Raw genomic sequence first — 18448 nt, 5'->3', positions numbered from 1 at the left:
TCGGATAGCTTTCTCTCTCTCTCTCTCCTCTTTCTCTGTCACCCAATCCTTCTTTCTCTCACACTCCATCCCTCCCTGGTAAGGGGAGCAACAGTCGTGATGTTACTATGACGTCTCCCCTTTGACAACAGGACAGAATCAGAACCAGCATGACTGATTCAGGGATGATGATGATGATGGTGATGGTAATGAAGGTGCGTCCTCCAAGTTGCTGTCATCACCTTTAAGGCTGTGTAATCATGCATGTTGCATCCCAAAAATATACATAATGTGTGTCTATTGTGTGTGTGTTTGTCCAGTTTGTCTCCATAGCAGGCAGCTGTCACAGAGGCTCATAGGAGGAGGGACTGGTATGGATACATCATTAAGGCAGTAGCAAGCATCACCAAGCACCTAGAACATTCCACTGGCTCAGATAAAGCCCGCTTGCCCCTCTAGCCAGTACATTATAACCACTCCTGTTCTCCACAGAGCATATCAGCCGCTAACGGTAACTCTGATGCTAACTCTGGTGCCAATGCTGAAGCTAGTGCTAACTGTGATGCTAACGCTAACTTTGATGCTAACGTTATCTCTAATGCAAACGCTAACTCTGATGTAACATGAACACTGATCTAGGCCTCTGAGTTGTGGCCCGCATTAGCCATGGTAACTAAAGAGTGGGAGAGCTTCCCCGGTGTCTCCAGGTAAAGGAAGAGGAGGAACAGGAGCACAGGGCCATTGTGAGCCTCAAAGATCAGTAAACAATGCATGGTCATCCCAGAACCAGAACCCAGGCCACGTGGGCTTTCAAAGTTGATGAGTTACATCCAGCAGAGCGAGAGTCAATCAAGGTCATCCAACAGCTAAGATGTTTCAGATGAGACATTACCCTCTGGTACCTCCACGTTTGGCTAATGTGTCCTCATAACTGGCACAGAGATATGAATTCCTCTCTCCTTCACACGATGCAGAGAGAGACCCCCCCCCCCCCCTCCCACAGACCATGTTGCGGGCAGCAGCAGAGGCTCTCTGGCAGCAGTGATCCCTCAGTCCACAAATCTGCCCTCACCTCTGTCTGGTCCCTGGAGAGGAGGGGCGAGGCTGGGGGTTTCCTAGTGTCCCCCCGCCCTGGTTCAGGGTGTCTTGGGGCCCCCCCGCCGCCCTCCACCCTGCCTGGGCTACCTGCTGTGCAGCAGTTCCTCCCTCAGCCAAACAGGAAGTGGCTGTCCCATCTTGTAGAGCAGCTTGGACAGCTCTATGTTGTGGTCTCTGTAGTGATCCCTCAGGAAGGAGCGCGACTGCAGGGGGAGGAGGGAGGGGGTGTGAGTATGCGTGAGTATGCGTGTGTCTGCGCGCAGGTGTGTGTGTGTCTGCCCATGAGTGTGTAAGCATGTGTGTGTGTGTGTGCATGAGAGTGTAACTTACATCTGCGTCCATGTCGGGGTACCTGCGACCCTTACTCTTCCCCAGACACTTAGTCTTCCCCCCATCCATCAGCTGACACCAAAACCCCTTCTTAGGGTCGAAACTGGACACACACCACACAAACAAGATAAAAACCTGGTTTAGTTTAAGCCAAATTCAAATATGATCCTATCTTAATATCTTTATTTAATCTTAAATTACATTGTGATGCGCAGTTGTGATGTAATTAGGACTAGGTACAAATATAGATCTTACAATTAATCGCAATCTTCATTCGAACGATCTAACATAAGTTAGAGCAATCCCAAGATTGATCTTTTAACCAAGGCTTTTCCTTTCAGGGATGCGTGAAAATGATTAGCTTAACATTATTTGTAATGTGCCTCGAATCCCGCAGATAAAGACAACCTTGACAAAAACAAGCCATGTGTAAGCTGTGTAACCTGGAAGTGAAATATTGCGGTAACAAAAAAAATCCAAAACCATGTCTGATTTCCTACTTGGTTGCTTTCCTTTAAAATTTTCAGAGCATTAAAAAAATGTTGGCTTCTGAATCCTTATAAATGCATTGGAACCAAGTTATGTTGTACACTTAAACATTTGAGGAAAGTGGCATTCCCAAAGTTAAATGCTGATGTTAAAGACAGCATCACACCTTCTCTCAAGTCTGGAGAGAGACTTGCCTTAACGCGTGACAGCTGGTGTGACCCTTTAGGGAAATGGATTCATATGTTAACCATCACTAAACACCACATTAGTGATGCTTGGACGCTCGTGTCTCACGTTTCACAGACCAAGGGGATGCACACTAGCCACATAGAAAGTAATCTAGCCACAAATGGTATCCAATTTTCTAAAAACTGAAATTGTCATATCTGTATTAATCAATAATATCAAATTACGTGAACAGAAAAGTGAATTGGAATCGAATGGGGAAATCGGTGCAGAAACCCAGTTCTAATTGTACTGTAAAGTTGTGTTGTCGTGTACAGTTGCATTGTCCTGTAAAGTTACATTTTTGATGTAAAGTTATGTTGTCATGTACAGTGACATCGTCATGAAGTTAAATAGTGATGTAAAAAAATCTGTGGAGACTCACGCCAGGATCTTGTGGTAGTTGAGTGTGTTGGTCAGACCCAGAAACTTCTGGATCTTGTCCATCACAGCAGCTGGCTCCGACCTTAGAACCTGCCCATCCAAAACCAGGATCTGGGAAAACACAGGCTAGCATGTTAGCATGGTCTACTAGCAGGAACACATACAGGCTAGCATATTACATGGTCACTAGCAGGAACACACACAGGCTAGCATGTTAGCATGGTGGCTAAGGGGAACCTTGGGGTAGTGGAGTGGTAGTGGTGTGGTAATGAAGTAGTTACCTGGCTGGAGTGGTAGTGGCTGAGCCAGCGGCCCAGGTGTGTGGCATACCAGCCCGGCACCAGACAGCGACTCTGCAGCACACGCAGCTTGATGGGGGCATCGCGTCCCGCGGTGATGACATCATCGAAGGTGTGTTTCAGGGCAACAGGGTCATCATGGGCTCGTTGGTGCTGGAGGGGGAGGGGGGCTCATATTATTATACTATGTAGATAGGATACTAATACAACAATGTAGCATACTACAACCCAACACACAAAACAACACAGCATCCTACACAACCTAGCATACTATACAACACAGCGTCATGGGAGATTAGAGAACACATTCACAGAGTCGAGGTTATCTTGTTCTCCTGTGCACATATATGCTAAAACAATAATAACAATAACAAATAAAATAATGTCGTCATGTACTGTAAATGCGCTTGGTCATGTGTACCTGGTACCAAGAGTAAGCACGGTCGGCAGGGTTGATGAGGATGGTGATGATCTTGGCCTTGGGCAGGAGGGCTGCAGCCCGGCTCGCTGCCACCTCAGAGTCAAAGTAGTTGGCGCTCTTCTCATAGTAGTAGTCTGAGCTGGTGTTGGAGGGCAGCGGGAAGTACTCCATGTACCTGGACAGACACCACACACAGGGTCAGGAGAGGGTAGTGGCGTCAGGGTTGGGAGAGAGGTGGGGTCAGGGGTCAGAGTTAGGACAAGTGGGTCAGGGGAGGTGCACCCACCAGTCGATGCCTCGCTGGTAGTTGTGTCCGCTGAAGAACTGGATCTCTTCAAAGGTCTCTTTGCTGGGGTAGTTACTGGTGAGGTCCGGGTGCATGCCTAGGAACAGGTACAGGGCTGTGGTGCCTGCACACACAAACAGGTACACACACACACACACACACACACACACACACACACACACACACAGGTACACACACACAGACACATTTGTACACGCACGGAAACACACACAACAGGTTAGTCAAGCAAACTCCCAGGCCATTTCCTGTAGCTAGTGAGAGCTGATAGGCCAGTTGTCTCTCACCCGTCTTCTGTGGACCAATAATAAGTAGCTTGGGAAAGCGGTCACAGGTCTTTTCCTTGGACCAGATGTCCTTGTGCCTTTTGTCCTCACAGGGGTCCTGTAGCAAAACAGGAAGTGGTGACCTACCAGACAGGAGTAGCCGGTTCTTCTATCTCTCTATCCCTCAACTTCTTTCACTCGGATCCCTCTACTTCTTCCATCATAACCTCCTCCTCTCCTCCCACACACAAACGTTTAATATACACACACACACTCACATCCCCCCCCGCCCTCCCCACACACACCCTTACCAAACAGAACCTCACACACCCCCCCCCACACACACACCTTCACTCACATTAACACCTTCATCTCCCACCCTAACACCCCTCCGCACACACCTGCCAGATGGGATCCTTGTCCTGGGGGAAGATGCTGAAATATTTGTGTGCCAGCTGGACAGGAGCCAGGGTCTGTAGTCGCAAGTGTGTCCAGGTCTGGGTGAATGCCACCAGCTTCTTAAAGGTGTACAGCCCCAGACGGTCGTTCCCATAGTTACTCAGGTGTGTCATGAAGATGCTGATCTGGAGTACAGAGAGAGGATCACACCTCCGTCACTGGGGCCAGGTGTGTTTTGTAGGTGCGCTTGTGCATCTGTGAGAGTGTGTGTGTGTGTTTACAGGGTTAAGAAACACAAGGAGGAACAGACGTTTGTGTGAGTGATGGTTTGAGCATGTGTGTATCTATGTATGTATGTGGTTGTGTCTGTGCATATGTGTGCTTAAGTGTATGAGTGTGTATGGTGAGCTTTATTGTGTGTAGGACCATTATCAGCAACCATCACTCCTGTGTTCCAATTACACTTTGTGTTATCTAATCCAATTTAAAAGGATAATTAATCATTAGAAAAGCCTTGGAATTATGTTAGTAGAGCTGGAAACTGCTGTGCTGATTAAAGAAAAAATAGAAACGGGCCTTCTTCAGACTAGTTGAGTATATGGATCATCAGCATTTGGGGGTTTGATTACAGGCAAAAAATTGCCAGAAACAAAAAAACTTTCTTCTGAAACTCGTCAGTCTATTCTTGTTCTGAGAAATGTAGGCTATTCTACTGCCAAGAAACTGAAGATCTCGTACAAGCTGTGTACTACTGCCTTCACAGATCAGCGCAAACTGGCTCTAACCAGATTAGAAAGAGGAGTAGGAGGCCCCGGTGCACAACTGAGCAAGAGGAGAAGTACATTAGAGTGTCTAGTTTAAAAAACAGACGCCTCACAACTGGCAGTGTCGGTAAATAGTATCCGCAAAACGTCTCAACGTCTACAGTGAAGAGGAGACTCCGGGGATGCTGGCCTTCTAAGATTCAGGAAGATTGCTTGATGCAGTCGGTAAAGCATGGTGGAGGCAATGTGATAGTCTGGGTGTGCTTTGGTGGTGGTAAAGTGAGAGATTTGTACAGGGTAAAAGGGATCTTGATGAAGAAAGGGTATAGCTACATTTTGCAACGCCATGCCATCCCCTGTGGACGGCGTTTGACCTTTACAACAGGACAATGAACCAAAGAACTGCTCCAAACTACTTAGGGAAGAAGCAGTCAGCTGGTATACTGTCTATAATGGAGTAGCAAGCGCAGTCACCAGATATCAACCCCATTGAGCTGTTGTGGGAGCAGCTTGACCGTATTGTACGCAAGAAGTGCCCATCAAGCCAATCCAACTTGTAGGGGGTGCTTCAGGAGATTGGGGGTGAAATCTCTTCATATTACCTCAACAAATTGACAACTAGAATGCCAAAGGTCTGCAAGGCTGTAACTGCTGCAAATGGAGGATTCTTTGACTAAAGCAAAGTTTGAAGGACCCAATTATTATTTCAATTTATAAATCATCATTTATAACCTAGTCAATGTCTTGACTATATTTCCTATTCCTTTTGGAACTCACATCATGAATGTTTTCATGGAAAACAAGGACATTTCAAAGTGACCCCAAATTTTGAATGGTTGTGTGTGTGTGTGTGTATATCCGTGTGGTGTATGTGTGGTGTGTGTGTGTATATATATGTATGTATGTGTGTGGCGTGTGTGTATATGTGTGCATGGCGTGCGTGCCTGTGTGTGTGCTTACAGGGTTGAGCAGCACTGTGAGGAACAGCTCTCCTCCGTTGATGAGCTTGTCCAGCTCTTGAGGGCCTCCGGGGTACTCACTCTGGAAAATGGTGTGTGTGAACAGACCACACGTCTGCCTGGGCAGCACCTGCGCACACACACACACACACACACACACCAACGCACACACAATCACGAATGCGCACACACATAAAATAAGGGGTTATTACTTGTAAACACAGGAAAGTAAAGGTCAAAAGATGGTCAGACAGAAGGAAAGAGAGAAGGGGGGGGGGGGGGTAGAGAGATAGGGAGAATGAGAGAGTGATATAGAGAGCGGAGGATAGACAAAGAGAGAGGATATATACGATAGAGAATATTAGATACATACAGTACATAAAAACAGAAGATAGATGTGTACAGTAGTAGAGAATAGATATATACAGTATATATATATACAGTAGATAAGATAGATAGAGATAGAGAGATAGAGAAAGAGAGAGAGAGGGAGCAGAGCTCCAGGGGAATATTTTACAAGTAGGTGTTATGATCGGAAATACCATCGCAGTGACAACCTCACACTGCTGTAGCAGACAGAATATAAATAAATACAGGTGTGTGTGGGTCTGTGTCCTTGAGCACGTGTGCACGTCCTCCTGTGTGTGTGTCTGCATCTCTGCACATGTGTGTTTTTCTGTGTGTCTCTGCATGTGTGTTCTTTGACATTAACTTCCCTCTAGATCCTCCGCCTCTGAGAGTTATGGCTCAAAGGCGGATTATTCATCTCGTTGCTATTGAGAGGTCCTCCGCCCTGTTCGACCCACGTTCCCTGATGGAATGCAGTGATGCTGATGTGTTTATCCAGTTTTCTAACAGTCAATGTTTGGCAATTTTAGATACAGTAGCACCAGCTAAATCAAGTATAGTCTTCCATAAAACAAACCTGGCCTTGGATTGATGAAGCAATCCAGAGTTTTAGGAGAAATTGTAGGAAAGTTGAACGTCTTTGGCGATCTTCTAAACTCGAGGTACATAGGCTTTACCTAAAAGAACTTAGGGTCACCTTAAACGAGATGCTGAGTCATGCGAGAACTTGCTTCTTTTCTCAGTTTAAATCCTCAAAAAAGCACAATCCCAGAATCTCATTTGACACCATTAATACTATCGTCTCTCCTTCTGGCCCTCAAGAAACGGTGTCATCTAATGTGGACTCTAACGATTTCCTCCACTTCTTTGTAAATAAGATCAAAGATATTAGGGCGAACATCTCACCATCACTTTCTCTGATCTCTGCCTGTAACTTGTGTCCCGCTCATTCTTGGTTCCTTTTTAAACCTGTGACATTACATTATATCACCTCTCTGTTACATACATTGATACCCTCATCTTGTCCTATGGATGTCCTACTTGATCATAATATTATGACCAACCGACTTTGTGATCTGGTAGGGATGTCTGTATCAGTTTTAAAATGTTTTTCATCCTACCTTTCTGGTAGAAGTTTCAGTGTCTATGTGAATCAGATCATGTCTGAAACTGCAGAATTGTCATGTGGGGTACCTCAGGGTTCTGTCTTTGGACCTATTCTGTTCCTCTTGTATATATTTCCTCTAGAACTGATTATTAGTGAATTTGGCGACATATCTTACCATCTGTATGCGGATGATATTCAATTGTACTGCTCGTTGAAGGAAACTAGGTTCTATAAACTGTCGTCTTTAATCGATTGCTTGACTAGTATCAAACGTGGTTTGGGGACAACTTTTTGCTTTCAGCTATGTCCCTGGGGCGTCACTCTAAACAATTAGTTAGAAACTGTTTTTTCCAACTGAGGAATATTTCAAAATTAAGAACAGTAGTGACAAAGGGTGAATTGGAGATAATTATTCATGCTTTTATTTCTTCTCGTTTAGATTATTGTAATAATCTTTTTACTTGTTTGAACAAGAAGGAGCTTGACCGTCTCCAGGCCATTCAGAACTCTGCTGCAAGGCTTTTAACGCACATTAACAAAAGAGCACACATTACACCTGTTTTAGCATCACTTCACTGGTTACCAGTCCAGTACAGAATTATATTTAAAATCCTGGTCCTCACTTTCAGAGCCCTGCATGGAGAAGTTCCTCCCTACTTTTCTGATTTAATATAGCTTCATACCCCCACTCGTAATTTGAGGTAATTGGGTCAGAAGGTTTTACTGGTTCCCTGTACTCATTTTAAAACTAGACGGGATCGATCATTCCGAGCAGTCGCCCCTAGGTTGTGGAATGCCTCCCTTTCTACGGTGTGCGACTTCTGTCGAAGCTTTTAAAAAGCAACTAAAGACTTTGTTATTCAAGCAGGCTTTTAATTAGTTGAGGGGTTTTTATGGTTTGTCTGTCATGTTTCTATTTCTATTTAAAATGTTCCTGTATTCTTTATTTATAGTGTTATATTGCATTTTGTTGTGAAGTACTTTGTGATTTTGTGATACTTTGTGTGATCTGCGAGAGGTGCTATACAAATAAACTTTACTTACTTACTTACTACTCTGTGTGCGTCTCTGTGTGTGTCTCTGTGTGTGTCTCTGTATGTGTGTGTCTCTGTGTCTCTATGTGTGTCTTTGTGTGTGTGTGTCTCTGTGCGTGTCTCTCTGTGTGTGTCTCTGTATGTGTGTGTCTGTGTGCGTGTCTTACGCTGATGTCCCTGTGTATGAAGCCTCGTCGGTGGCGAGCAGGTTTGAGGTGGGGGTATTCCTCCGTGCTGGTCACTCTGATGCCCCACACTCTCCTCCAGGCCTCGTATAGCTGCAGGTGCACCGGGTACACCCCCGAGTGGTGGGGGGCCACGGCATAGCCCATGGTGGTTGGGATACCATGCTCCTGGAGAGGAGGGGGGGAGAGTCAGTAGGGGAAGAGAGAGAGAGAAGGAGCGAGAGAGAGAGAGAGAGAGAGAGAGAGAGAGAGGGAGAGAGAGGGAGAGAGAGAGAAAGGACACACCAAACCAAACACAGAGAGAAACCAAGCCTCACTCCCACCCCCAACCTACCTCTAGCCTCATCCTTAACCCTACCCTCATCCTCACCCCTATCCAGCCTCACCCAGCCCCAGCCTCACCACAGCAAACTTCTTGTTGAGCAGCATCTGCTCGGCCAGCACAGTGTGGTTGTGGAAGAGGTGAGGCTGCATGTGACTCCACATGTGAGGGAACCACCAGAAGTGTTTCCCATAAGACAGCAGGAGGTCATCTCCCTGGTCCTCCTCCTCCGTACCTGGACACATACGGATACACACACACACAAGGATACACACACACACACATTTAGACAAGCTTAAGATAAGTGCTAGGGCTTATTAAGTGTTACATGTATATTGATCCCTGTCTGTGCATGTTAGTGTGCATGTTAGTGTGTATGTGCGTGCAGTGCTCACCGGCATGGAAAAACTTTCCGGAAAATCCCAGGTTGAAGGTGAAGTCGGGAACGAAAGCTCTCAACTCCTGCTGGGTCTCTAGGAGAGCCTGGGGGGGGGGGGGGGGGGGAGAGAGAAAAATGAGTCTACACACGCACACACCGGCTGCACACTAGAACACTTGTCGTTCTAGAGAGGGGCGTTCAGTGACAAAGATGACAATCACAACAACATTACCTTCACAGATAAACTAGTCAGCATCTGTCTTACTCAGGAGAGGAGAACAAAAGAGGAAAGAATAAGGAAACACACACCTACACACCGCTACACCCCTCCACAAACACTTACACACACACCGCTACACACACACCCCCCCCCCCCACACACACACACACACAGACCTACACACAAACACCTCTACCCCCCCCCCTCCCCCCCACACACACTCCCACCTTGACGTCGTCCACCTTCATGCGCGTGCCCTCCTTGCCCACGAAGATGTCGTCTATGTCCACCAGCAGGTGGCGCTCCAGCGCCAGAGCCAGCCTCTTGCCCGTGAGGAACGCCAGCGCATCCACAAACACCAGCTTGTGCAGCCAGAAGTTCAGGTTGTTCCCGAACAGAACCCTCTGGATGCCGTCGTGGAGACCCAGGTCCTGGACCACGGACGCGTGCAGGGGGGCCCCCACCCCGGAGGCCAGAGGCGGGGCCGGGGGGGGGTCGCGGACGGGGTCACGGGACCGGGCGAGCAGCACGGGCTCGTAGGTGGAATGGTTGGACTGGAAGACGGTCCAGTCGTCACCAGGGAGGGGCCCCCGCTGGGTCTGGCCCCCCCGCGTGATGAGGAGGAGCGGGGAGCGCGGGTTGACGGAGCAGTCGCGCAGCGCCAGGTTGGAGTGGAGGAAGAGGGGGAAGCCCTTCAGCTGGGCGCTCGGCAGGCTGTTCTCATTGGCCTGGAGGGTGGGAGGGAGGGAGGGTGAGGGTTGAGGGAGGAGGAGGGAGGGGTGAGGGAGGAGAGGAGAAAGGTAGAAGAGGAGGAGAGGGGAGAGGGGAAAAGAAGAGGGGGGGAGAAGAGGAAGAGGGAGAAATGGATTGAGAAGAAGGAGGGGGGGGATTGAGTGTAGATCAATTTTATTTAACATTTATTACATTTACGACAGATGGATGACCTTACTGTGTGTGTGAGTGTGTGTAGGCTTGTGTGTGTGTGTCATACCTTGAAGAACCCTATGATCCCCACTCCGTACTCCACACAGTACTTGTCCAACAGCTCTCGATTCCAGGCATCCAGGTTCACGTACTTGAGAATGTTCTCGTAAACGACCAGTGTGAACCTCCCCCGTTCCCCGTCCGTTAACGTGGGCATGTCCCCCTTACCAGGGGCGATCTCCGTCCGGTAACGGAACCTTCCGGATTCCAGGATGGCCACGATGTCCTGTCCCAGCTGGGAGTACTGGCTCTCCACAAACACCAGGACCACGGCCTCGGTCCGGGCGGAGTCAGAGGGGCGAACCGGGCGTCCCAGCGAGGAGGATGGCGGCGCGGTGGGGGTGGCAGCAGCCCCTCCTCCTCTATCCTCACCCTCCCAGCCTGGGGTGCCCCTGCCTTCCCCCGCACCGCCATCCTCCACCCCCCCCGCCGGCTCCAGCCCTCCCCGGGCGGCGTACAAAAAGTAGGCGGAGACCAGCACGCTGACCATGCAGAAGAGGAAGAGGAGGAGCAGGCTGGTCTGGAGGGTCAGCTGACGGAACAGCCGGCGCACGCGGCCGCAAGCCAGCATGGTCGCCGCGCCTCGCAAACACCCGCACGCACACACACACCTCAGTTGCAGGTGAGTTTAGGTGTCCTCCAGGTGTGTAGGTTGATCAAAAGAGACTTGTTGTGAAAACAGGAAGTAAAAATAGGGCTCCAGCGTGCATCACTTCCTGTCATGTGACCATGGTGTGACCAAGAGGAGGAAGTGAGTGGAGCTGGAAGCAGCATCAGTAAAGGGGGGTGGAGGGGTGTGTGGCTGGGGGGAGGGGGAGGAGGAGGGGGCTCTCTCTCAGCCGTGACCCTTGACCTCAACCTCCGGCTCCTGCCCCCTGCCCTGCCCACCCCACCCCCCTGAACCTGACCACAACCGACGTTCTCCTTTTTAGGGTGTGTCCACAGTCCTGGTCGGCTGTGCAGGTCTGGGGGCGGGGCAGAAGGGGCTTCTGTTAGCTGTAGTTTCCTGTGGGTTTGTTAGGTGGTCTGCTAGGGCTCTCCTCTGATTGGTCATCACCAGAGGGTCAGAACAGACCTAGAGAAGAAAGACCAGAAGATACACTTGTTAAGATACATCTGTAGACTTAATAGACCAGCAGTGAGACTAGTTAGGAAACACCAAAGAGACTAGAGAGACCAGCAGACAGATTAGAAAGGATGCCAGAAGAGTGACCAGTCAGGATACCGGAGTGAGACCAGCAGAGAGACCCAACGTACAGCCAGGAAGGTTGCATTCTAGCAGCAGTCAGGCAGCTTCAACAGGACCACACCTTAAGCTTTGTATTCAGCTACAAAAGCATCTAGGATCACTTTGTGTGTGATGTGTGTGTGTAGGGCCTCTGCTATAGAGTCAACATGATCCAGCGTGTCAGACCTGCAGGATCAGCCAGGGGCTTGGAGGGAGGGTAGAGGAGAAGAGGACAGAGGAAGGCAGGGGGGAAGGAAGGGAGGGGAGAGAGAGGGAGAGAAGTTTTGAAGTTGAACAAGGTCAAAGAACACACCCAAACTCTCTTTACCTTACAGTGCACACACATGCACTTAAGCTCCTAGCCTAGTACCTGTCTGGTCCATTGTGAGATATTCCGTTAGCGCTCAGAAGCTTTAAAGGGGGAGTAGGCCTCTGCTGTTAGCAGCATTAAAGGGGGGTTGGTATGTTCCTTCTGCCTAGTCATCCTGTTGATACTCTATATCCACATCAGAATACACCGGCCCTTCAAACTAGGGGGGGGGGGCATCAGGACTCCTCGCACCGGCTGATATCAAGACACATTGCATGACCGTTGACATCACAGAGGCGTAAAACAGAGATTAGAATCTATAGTTCGGAAGAAAACCCTGTTGCACACATGAAAACACAACACAGGAAGAAACTTCTACCAGGTCAGAGACTGAATTATCATAAATGACACGTCGGTTAGGATTTCATGGGACTGGCGGTAACTCATCTCCTATAGCAACAGAACCCTAAATTAGCTAATAGCTAACAGTAGCTAACTGTTGCTGCGTGAAACAAACTTAATATGCAAATGACGTAAAACCAATTTATCACACAATCTGTTAGGAAAATATCTTTATTCACCACCATGATGCATTCAATTAGCCAAAGCTGGCCCCCTGTAGTTTTCCATGTCAACATCAGAATGGGTTTTAATCGCCATGAAAGGAAGGAATTTACTTTGGCAGGAAGGTGCATACAATAGACATAAGAATCTTAAAACTTAAATACGTGGTCTAACTATACTAAAAGTACAAAGTACCTACTAAACTAATACTACGGGGATTTATAATAAATACAAATAGTACAAAAAATACAAATAGTACAGATTTGTAGTATTTATATAGTTAGCAATTTACGAGAGCAAAATATGCAAAGTCTTATGGATTATCAACAGATTTGTCTCGTCCATATATTGATCCTAGACAGGAAGCAGGAAGTTCTAACCAGTGTCAGGCAGGGTGACCGGCCTTCTGAGGGGTCAGGCCCAGCCAGCAGGGACAGGTCAAAGGTCAGGGGTCATAATACTAACACCGTAATCCTCGTCGGACAGAACAGATGAACTAACCAGACAGGCAGTGAAAGACACAGACAGACATCTCTGTGTGGTCTGTGTGTGTTTGAGTGAAAAATATGTGATTGTGTGTGTGTGTGGTACAGACAGACGTGTGTATTTGTGTGGTACAGACAAATGTGTGTGCGTGTGTGACACAGACAGAAAGTTGTGTGTGTAATCTCCTGCTCCACAGGGACGTTGATTACCCCACTGACCAGCCCCCTGTGGCATAATCCCCCCAAAAGGCATGTGGGTGCACATGGTACAGACAGACGTGTGCGTGTATTAGCAAGGTGTGTGTGTGTGTTTGTGTGTGTGTGAGCGAGAGGGATTACCACCCCTGCTCAGGGGTGTCCTGATTATGTCAGAAAATTAATGGACATAAGGAAACACAGTGGGTGTGTGTGTGTCCTGACTGTCTATAAATGCTGGTAAGACTTCACATGCTCTCCCTCTCTTTATCTCTGCCTCTCTCCAGCATGGTGTTATTCCCTTTATTGGGCTTTTAGGCAAAAAAAGAAACATGCGTGTGCATGCACACACACACCCAAGCATTCCTATGAGACTTTAAGCAATTACTTGGAAAGCAGAAGTGCAGTCTCCTGCATTGATCTCGGGGGGAAAACCTTCACACCCAACAATAGACGGGGAGGGGGCTAACACACAACCAACATTATGTGTTGACATAGGCTACCTAGCTAACTGTTTTAAAAGGTTTCAGCTAGCTTACCATTCTAGAATGTCCAAGCTAGCTATCTGTTCTACAAGGTATGGGGTAGCTCCGTTCAAGAAGGTTTGAACTAGCTAACTGTTCTAGCCCTCCTATTGTGTTCAAAGTGTTTACACCCTTGGTGTTTGCGGCTCAAATTTGACCTGTGTTTGAATACATTGACAAGCACTGAATTAAAGCAAAAAATATCGGCCAATAAAATGTTTTATCTGCCAAGTGACATTTTAGCCATCCATAATTAAACATATTACTTTGAAATTTGTAAGTACCTTAGACTATATTGATATTACAATGTGCACGTTTTATGTACAAAAAAGGCACAATTTATCCATTTTATTTGGTTATGATGTACAGAACAGGCAATTGATTTATAAGGCCATGAGAAGAGGGTAATGATAAACAATGTCATTCCCAAAAAAGAAGTGGCCTGGGTTTGATTTGTATACCCCAGGAAGGTACACCAGGTAAGCATTGAAATGGCATGTGGCAATGGCAATGTGTCAATCTCCCTCTGACTATTCACAAACACTGGTCTTCCCTCCATGTTGGTCATGTCAATGATGATCTTTCTATAGGCTGTGAGATATCCATTGCTCAAGTTGACAACTGCAGTTCAGTCAAGACACATATTAGATTTCAGCATTAATAGATAACCATAGACATGGAAATTGGTTTGACTTTGGCAGAGTGGATGTATCTAGGTGAAGCACTCCCTGCCTCTAGCATTAGCGAGCAACATACAGACTTTGAGGCAGGGAGCAAATAGAGAAATAATCTCACCTGATGGATACTAACATACAGACAACACAGGGAGATGGGGATGGTGGCAGCAGCACAATAATACAACAACCGGGAATGAGTGCAAGAGTATCCGTGCGGCCTTATAAGGTCGCCTTATCGGACGTGGGCCAATGGGCTTGAAGCAGGCTAACACAGGTGTAGTTAATGAGTGTAATGAAGCACGCTGCCCGAGTGCCATGCCTAAACTAGGCTTTACTCATATGCTGCTTCAGAATGGGATGTGGGTAAGACCTCAAAGAAGGTCTTATAAAAAATTATGTTATCACTCCCCAATTGAAAAAAACATTTGTCACATCTATGAGAATGAAAGGGTGCCCAAAACAATAACAGCCAAAGTGTTCAATATGAGAAATGAAATTGTATGTTTTTGTGTGTGTAAGTGTGTGCACGCGCTGCGGTGAGATGTTAGAAATAAAGTGTGAGAAAGCACAAGCCTATATACTGCTACACAGCTGGGGGGACAGAGAGATGTGGGGGGGGGGGGTGGATGTGAGTAAAAGAGAGTGGGACGGGTGTGTGTGTGGGGTCATAGTATTCGATGCATGCTCCAATTGAATTCAAGTCGATGCGATTCAGTGGCATGAAACATAATTTGAATACTTTAACACAATATACTACTATACTATACTATACTATACTATACTATACTATACTATTATAGTAGGTTTTTTTCATAGTATTTATGAGTTGTTGACCTTTTAGTTATTTATGATTATTTTGAAATTTTTTACTGTTTTATTTCCCTGCTTAAACCACCCATAATTACTACCGGGTCAAATTTGACCCACAATTCCACAGATGCTTTTATAGGTATTTGAAAAAAAGACAAAACTGATCAAATTGTATTTGATTGTATTCAGTAGACCACCATGGACGCATTAATGAAGCCTTGTTTTGATCAGAAAGAATTTTAGGTGTCTTTCATGCATCTAAACTTCAAATTGGGTCAAATTTCACCCAAACACAATAGAAGGCCTAGAAGGCTTTTGCTAGCTAACCTTCCAACAAGGTTTTAGTCTGTTTAGCCCTACCCAGAGGCTATCTGTCCTTAAAGCTAACACAATTATCCCTCGCCAGAGCCCTAGTGTGACCACGAGAGTATGTATGTCTGTATCGAGATGCAGTGTGAGTGTGTGTGTGTGTTAAGAAGCACAAATGAGCGATGGGATGTTTCCAGGAAGCTGCTTGGCCTCCAACCAATGTCGTTGCTCTGAAATTCAGTTGAGAGCCTGACCCTCTATCTATTTTGGTCCCTGCTGGCCCCCGTACACACACACACATTTATCTTAATTAGGGCCAGCCAGCAATGGTGAACGAACAGCAGCTGATACGGATAACCTTGTTACAGCTGTAGGAAGTTTCTTTAAATGTGAATGTGTGTGTGTGCAGAGTGATTGTGGATGTATATGTGTGTCTGCGTTCTGTAACTATGCTGGACCAGCCAGAGAGAAAAGAGTTGTTTACTGGTGACACTGTGTGTATGTGTATGTATGCGTGTTTACTGGTAGCACTCTGCGTGTGAATGTGTATGTATGTGTTTTCTGGTGACAATGTGTATGTGTTGGTACAATTCATTGTAGAAGAAGGTGTCCATTCCTCAACCCTGAACAGGAGACAAATAACCGCACAACCATCCCTCATTAGAGAAGATAAGACTCACTTTGTGTGTGTCTGTGTGCAAGTGTGTGTTTCCTGCCTTCAATATTACCCCTACCTGAATAATAGTGAAAGGGGAAGAGAAAGAGGAGGAAAAGAGAGACAGAAAACAAAGCAAGGAGAGGCCAAGTGATACATCAACCTGTCTCCCAATGTGTGTCCGAGTGTTTGTGTCCCAGAGTGTGTGTGTGTGCACAAGTGTGTTCTGTGTGGGGGGGTGCAAGCATGTACATTATAATTGGACTCTATTGGATTGTAAGGGAAACCGATACGATTGGCCCTCTCACAGATACATCAAAGTCAGGGATATCCAATTAAAAAGGAGGATATCTCCCAATGTCCTGGTCATTGATCCTTTCTGTTTCAGCTTCAGGGATACCAATACAAACACACAGACACACACAAACACACGTTCCTGCCAGTGTTCCATCATCAAGCAATAAGCTCCAGGAGGCCGTGTTTTGCGCTGATTTTAGAACAGGTAAGGGAAGTTGTTAGGCACGACGCGAAGTGAAGTGCCGAAAACCCCCTTACCTGTTCTAAAATCAGCGCAAAACACGGACTTGCAGGGCTTATTGCTTTTCTAAAATTGTTACTAAAAATATTTGATATGGTTTCCTAAATAAAAACTATTTGAAACAAAATAGTTTATAATAAACCGTCATTCTTCCGCCACAAGAAAGTATAGTTCCTACATAAATCGTTGGACACCTTTGCCGTCTTTTTTTATTTGAAATATTCGATGCGCAGTAATATGGAATGTTAAAAAATGTCATGAGGACAACCTGTAAGGTTTTGCTGGATTTTACAACTGCATGGAACGCGATATAGCCAATCACAATCAAGGATGGGAACAACCAGTTTTAGAACAACATGTTTGAACGGAACATTAATTATTAAATTCTGCCAATTTCTTTTAATTATTTATGTTAGTTCATCACTCTGCCGCCAAACTTCCACTGGAATGTGATGGGGGTGTAAAAAGTGTGTGTCTTTGTGTGTGTGGTAAAAGGGTCTTTCTTTGACATCCTTTTGCCTATACAATGAAGCAGGATTTGGGGTTAGCGAAGTAACTTTAGGTTTAACCCTGGGTTTCAGTGTCACGATGGTGGTACGTTCACCATGGCAACTTACGCTGCACAACTAACCTGCTCCGGACAGTGAGTCATGTTTGACATAACAGATCGACACGTATCAAAGCATCGCCTACTGACCAATCAATATTGTCTTGGAAAATGGAATCACCAATACTACATGAGCCCCTGTACCTCGGTGCACAAATAGTGAGAGTCTCTTTGGAAGGCAAGGGTTTTTAGACACTGAGCACTGAAAACCATTGGCTTTCCCTGATGAGTATCTATATGAAAGGTATAGACTCTCTGCAGAGGGAATGGCTCATCTTTGTCAGTTTCTTAAGCCGTATGTTGCCGGTATGACACCTGAATTATGTTAAAATTGGTGTTGTTTATTTGCTCCCAAGACCGTTTAATACAGCTGGGGTAGCGGTTGAAAAAGTAAGGCATACATCAAAGCAGCAAATTCATTTAATTATGCACACACAATTGTAATGATCATCAGAACAAATTGCGCCTTAATGATGAGGTGGTGATACTGATAAGCCTATTAATTTACGCAACCAAACTGTCTGCAAATTATTTGCCAGCTTTCCTTCCTGCCTTTGGCAGCTGCAATCTGTGTTGCTTTTAGCTTGAATTTTAGTTTTTAATTCTTCATATCTGTTTAATATTATAGTTTGCCTAAAATAGTATAGTTAATATTCTGTAACATATGCTTCTCTGGTAGACTTGTCCGTGTTTGAAAATGGTCATATGATGCAAATACTGCCACTTTTCTGTGACTGTGCTCCTAACTAGATTGGGAAAGCCTGGGTTGAGTTAATGAGTTGATAACCACCATCAATACGCTACACATGCACAATTCTGGTTGTTATGATTAGTGAAGCCAGCTAGCGAAGATATATCCTGGGTCTGTTGAACTTGTTTCATTGTGTACACCTTGGGAGTATCGTTTGAGGAGTTCCTTGAAATAATGTCAATTTTTTTAAGTGATCATTGTTCAGAATTGATGGTCTCAGTGAATACTAACCCTCCTCTACTCCACACACACAAAAACAAACAAGCCCCTCTTCACTACTTCATACACATGGCCCTCC

General features: G+C 46.1%; 1 protein-coding gene across 4 annotated transcripts in view; it reads right to left on the bottom strand.

Moving 5' to 3' along the window:
* Positions 1-232: 232 nt before the first annotated feature.
* LOC124482625 (bifunctional heparan sulfate N-deacetylase/N-sulfotransferase 1-like) overlaps positions 233-18448 on the bottom strand; it is a 33917-nt gene continuing 15701 nt past the window's right edge. For 3 of the 4 annotated variants that reach the window (XM_047043051.1, XM_047043053.1, XM_047043054.1), the window contains 14 exons: positions 10505-11572; positions 9741-10241; positions 9310-9397; positions 8995-9149; positions 8575-8760; positions 5919-6047; positions 4197-4379; positions 3817-3913; positions 3512-3635; positions 3226-3400; positions 2787-2957; positions 2507-2616; positions 1408-1510; positions 233-1280 (listed from right to left, as the gene is read on the bottom strand). In XM_047043051.1, the coding sequence (XP_046899007.1) occupies positions 1161-1280; positions 1408-1510; positions 2507-2616; positions 2787-2957; positions 3226-3400; positions 3512-3635; positions 3817-3913; positions 4197-4379; positions 5919-6047; positions 8575-8760; positions 8995-9149; positions 9310-9397; positions 9741-10241; positions 10505-11068 (2706 nt within the window). In that variant the 5' untranslated portion in view covers positions 11069-11572 and the 3' untranslated portion in view covers positions 233-1160. The remainder of the gene's footprint in view (positions 1281-1407; positions 1511-2506; positions 2617-2786; positions 2958-3225; positions 3401-3511; positions 3636-3816; positions 3914-4196; positions 4380-5918; positions 6048-8574; positions 8761-8994; positions 9150-9309; positions 9398-9740; positions 10242-10504; positions 11573-18448) is intronic. The other variant, XM_047043055.1, reaches the window with a different exon arrangement.

This window comes from Hypomesus transpacificus, chromosome 20, assembly GCF_021917145.1.
Source record: "Hypomesus transpacificus isolate Combined female chromosome 20, fHypTra1, whole genome shotgun sequence".
In the NCBI taxonomy this organism is placed as follows: Eukaryota; Metazoa; Chordata; class Actinopteri; order Osmeriformes; family Osmeridae; genus Hypomesus; species Hypomesus transpacificus.
The sequence above is the reverse complement of the archived record's forward strand: the minus strand, read 5'-3'. Positions and strand labels throughout refer to the sequence as shown.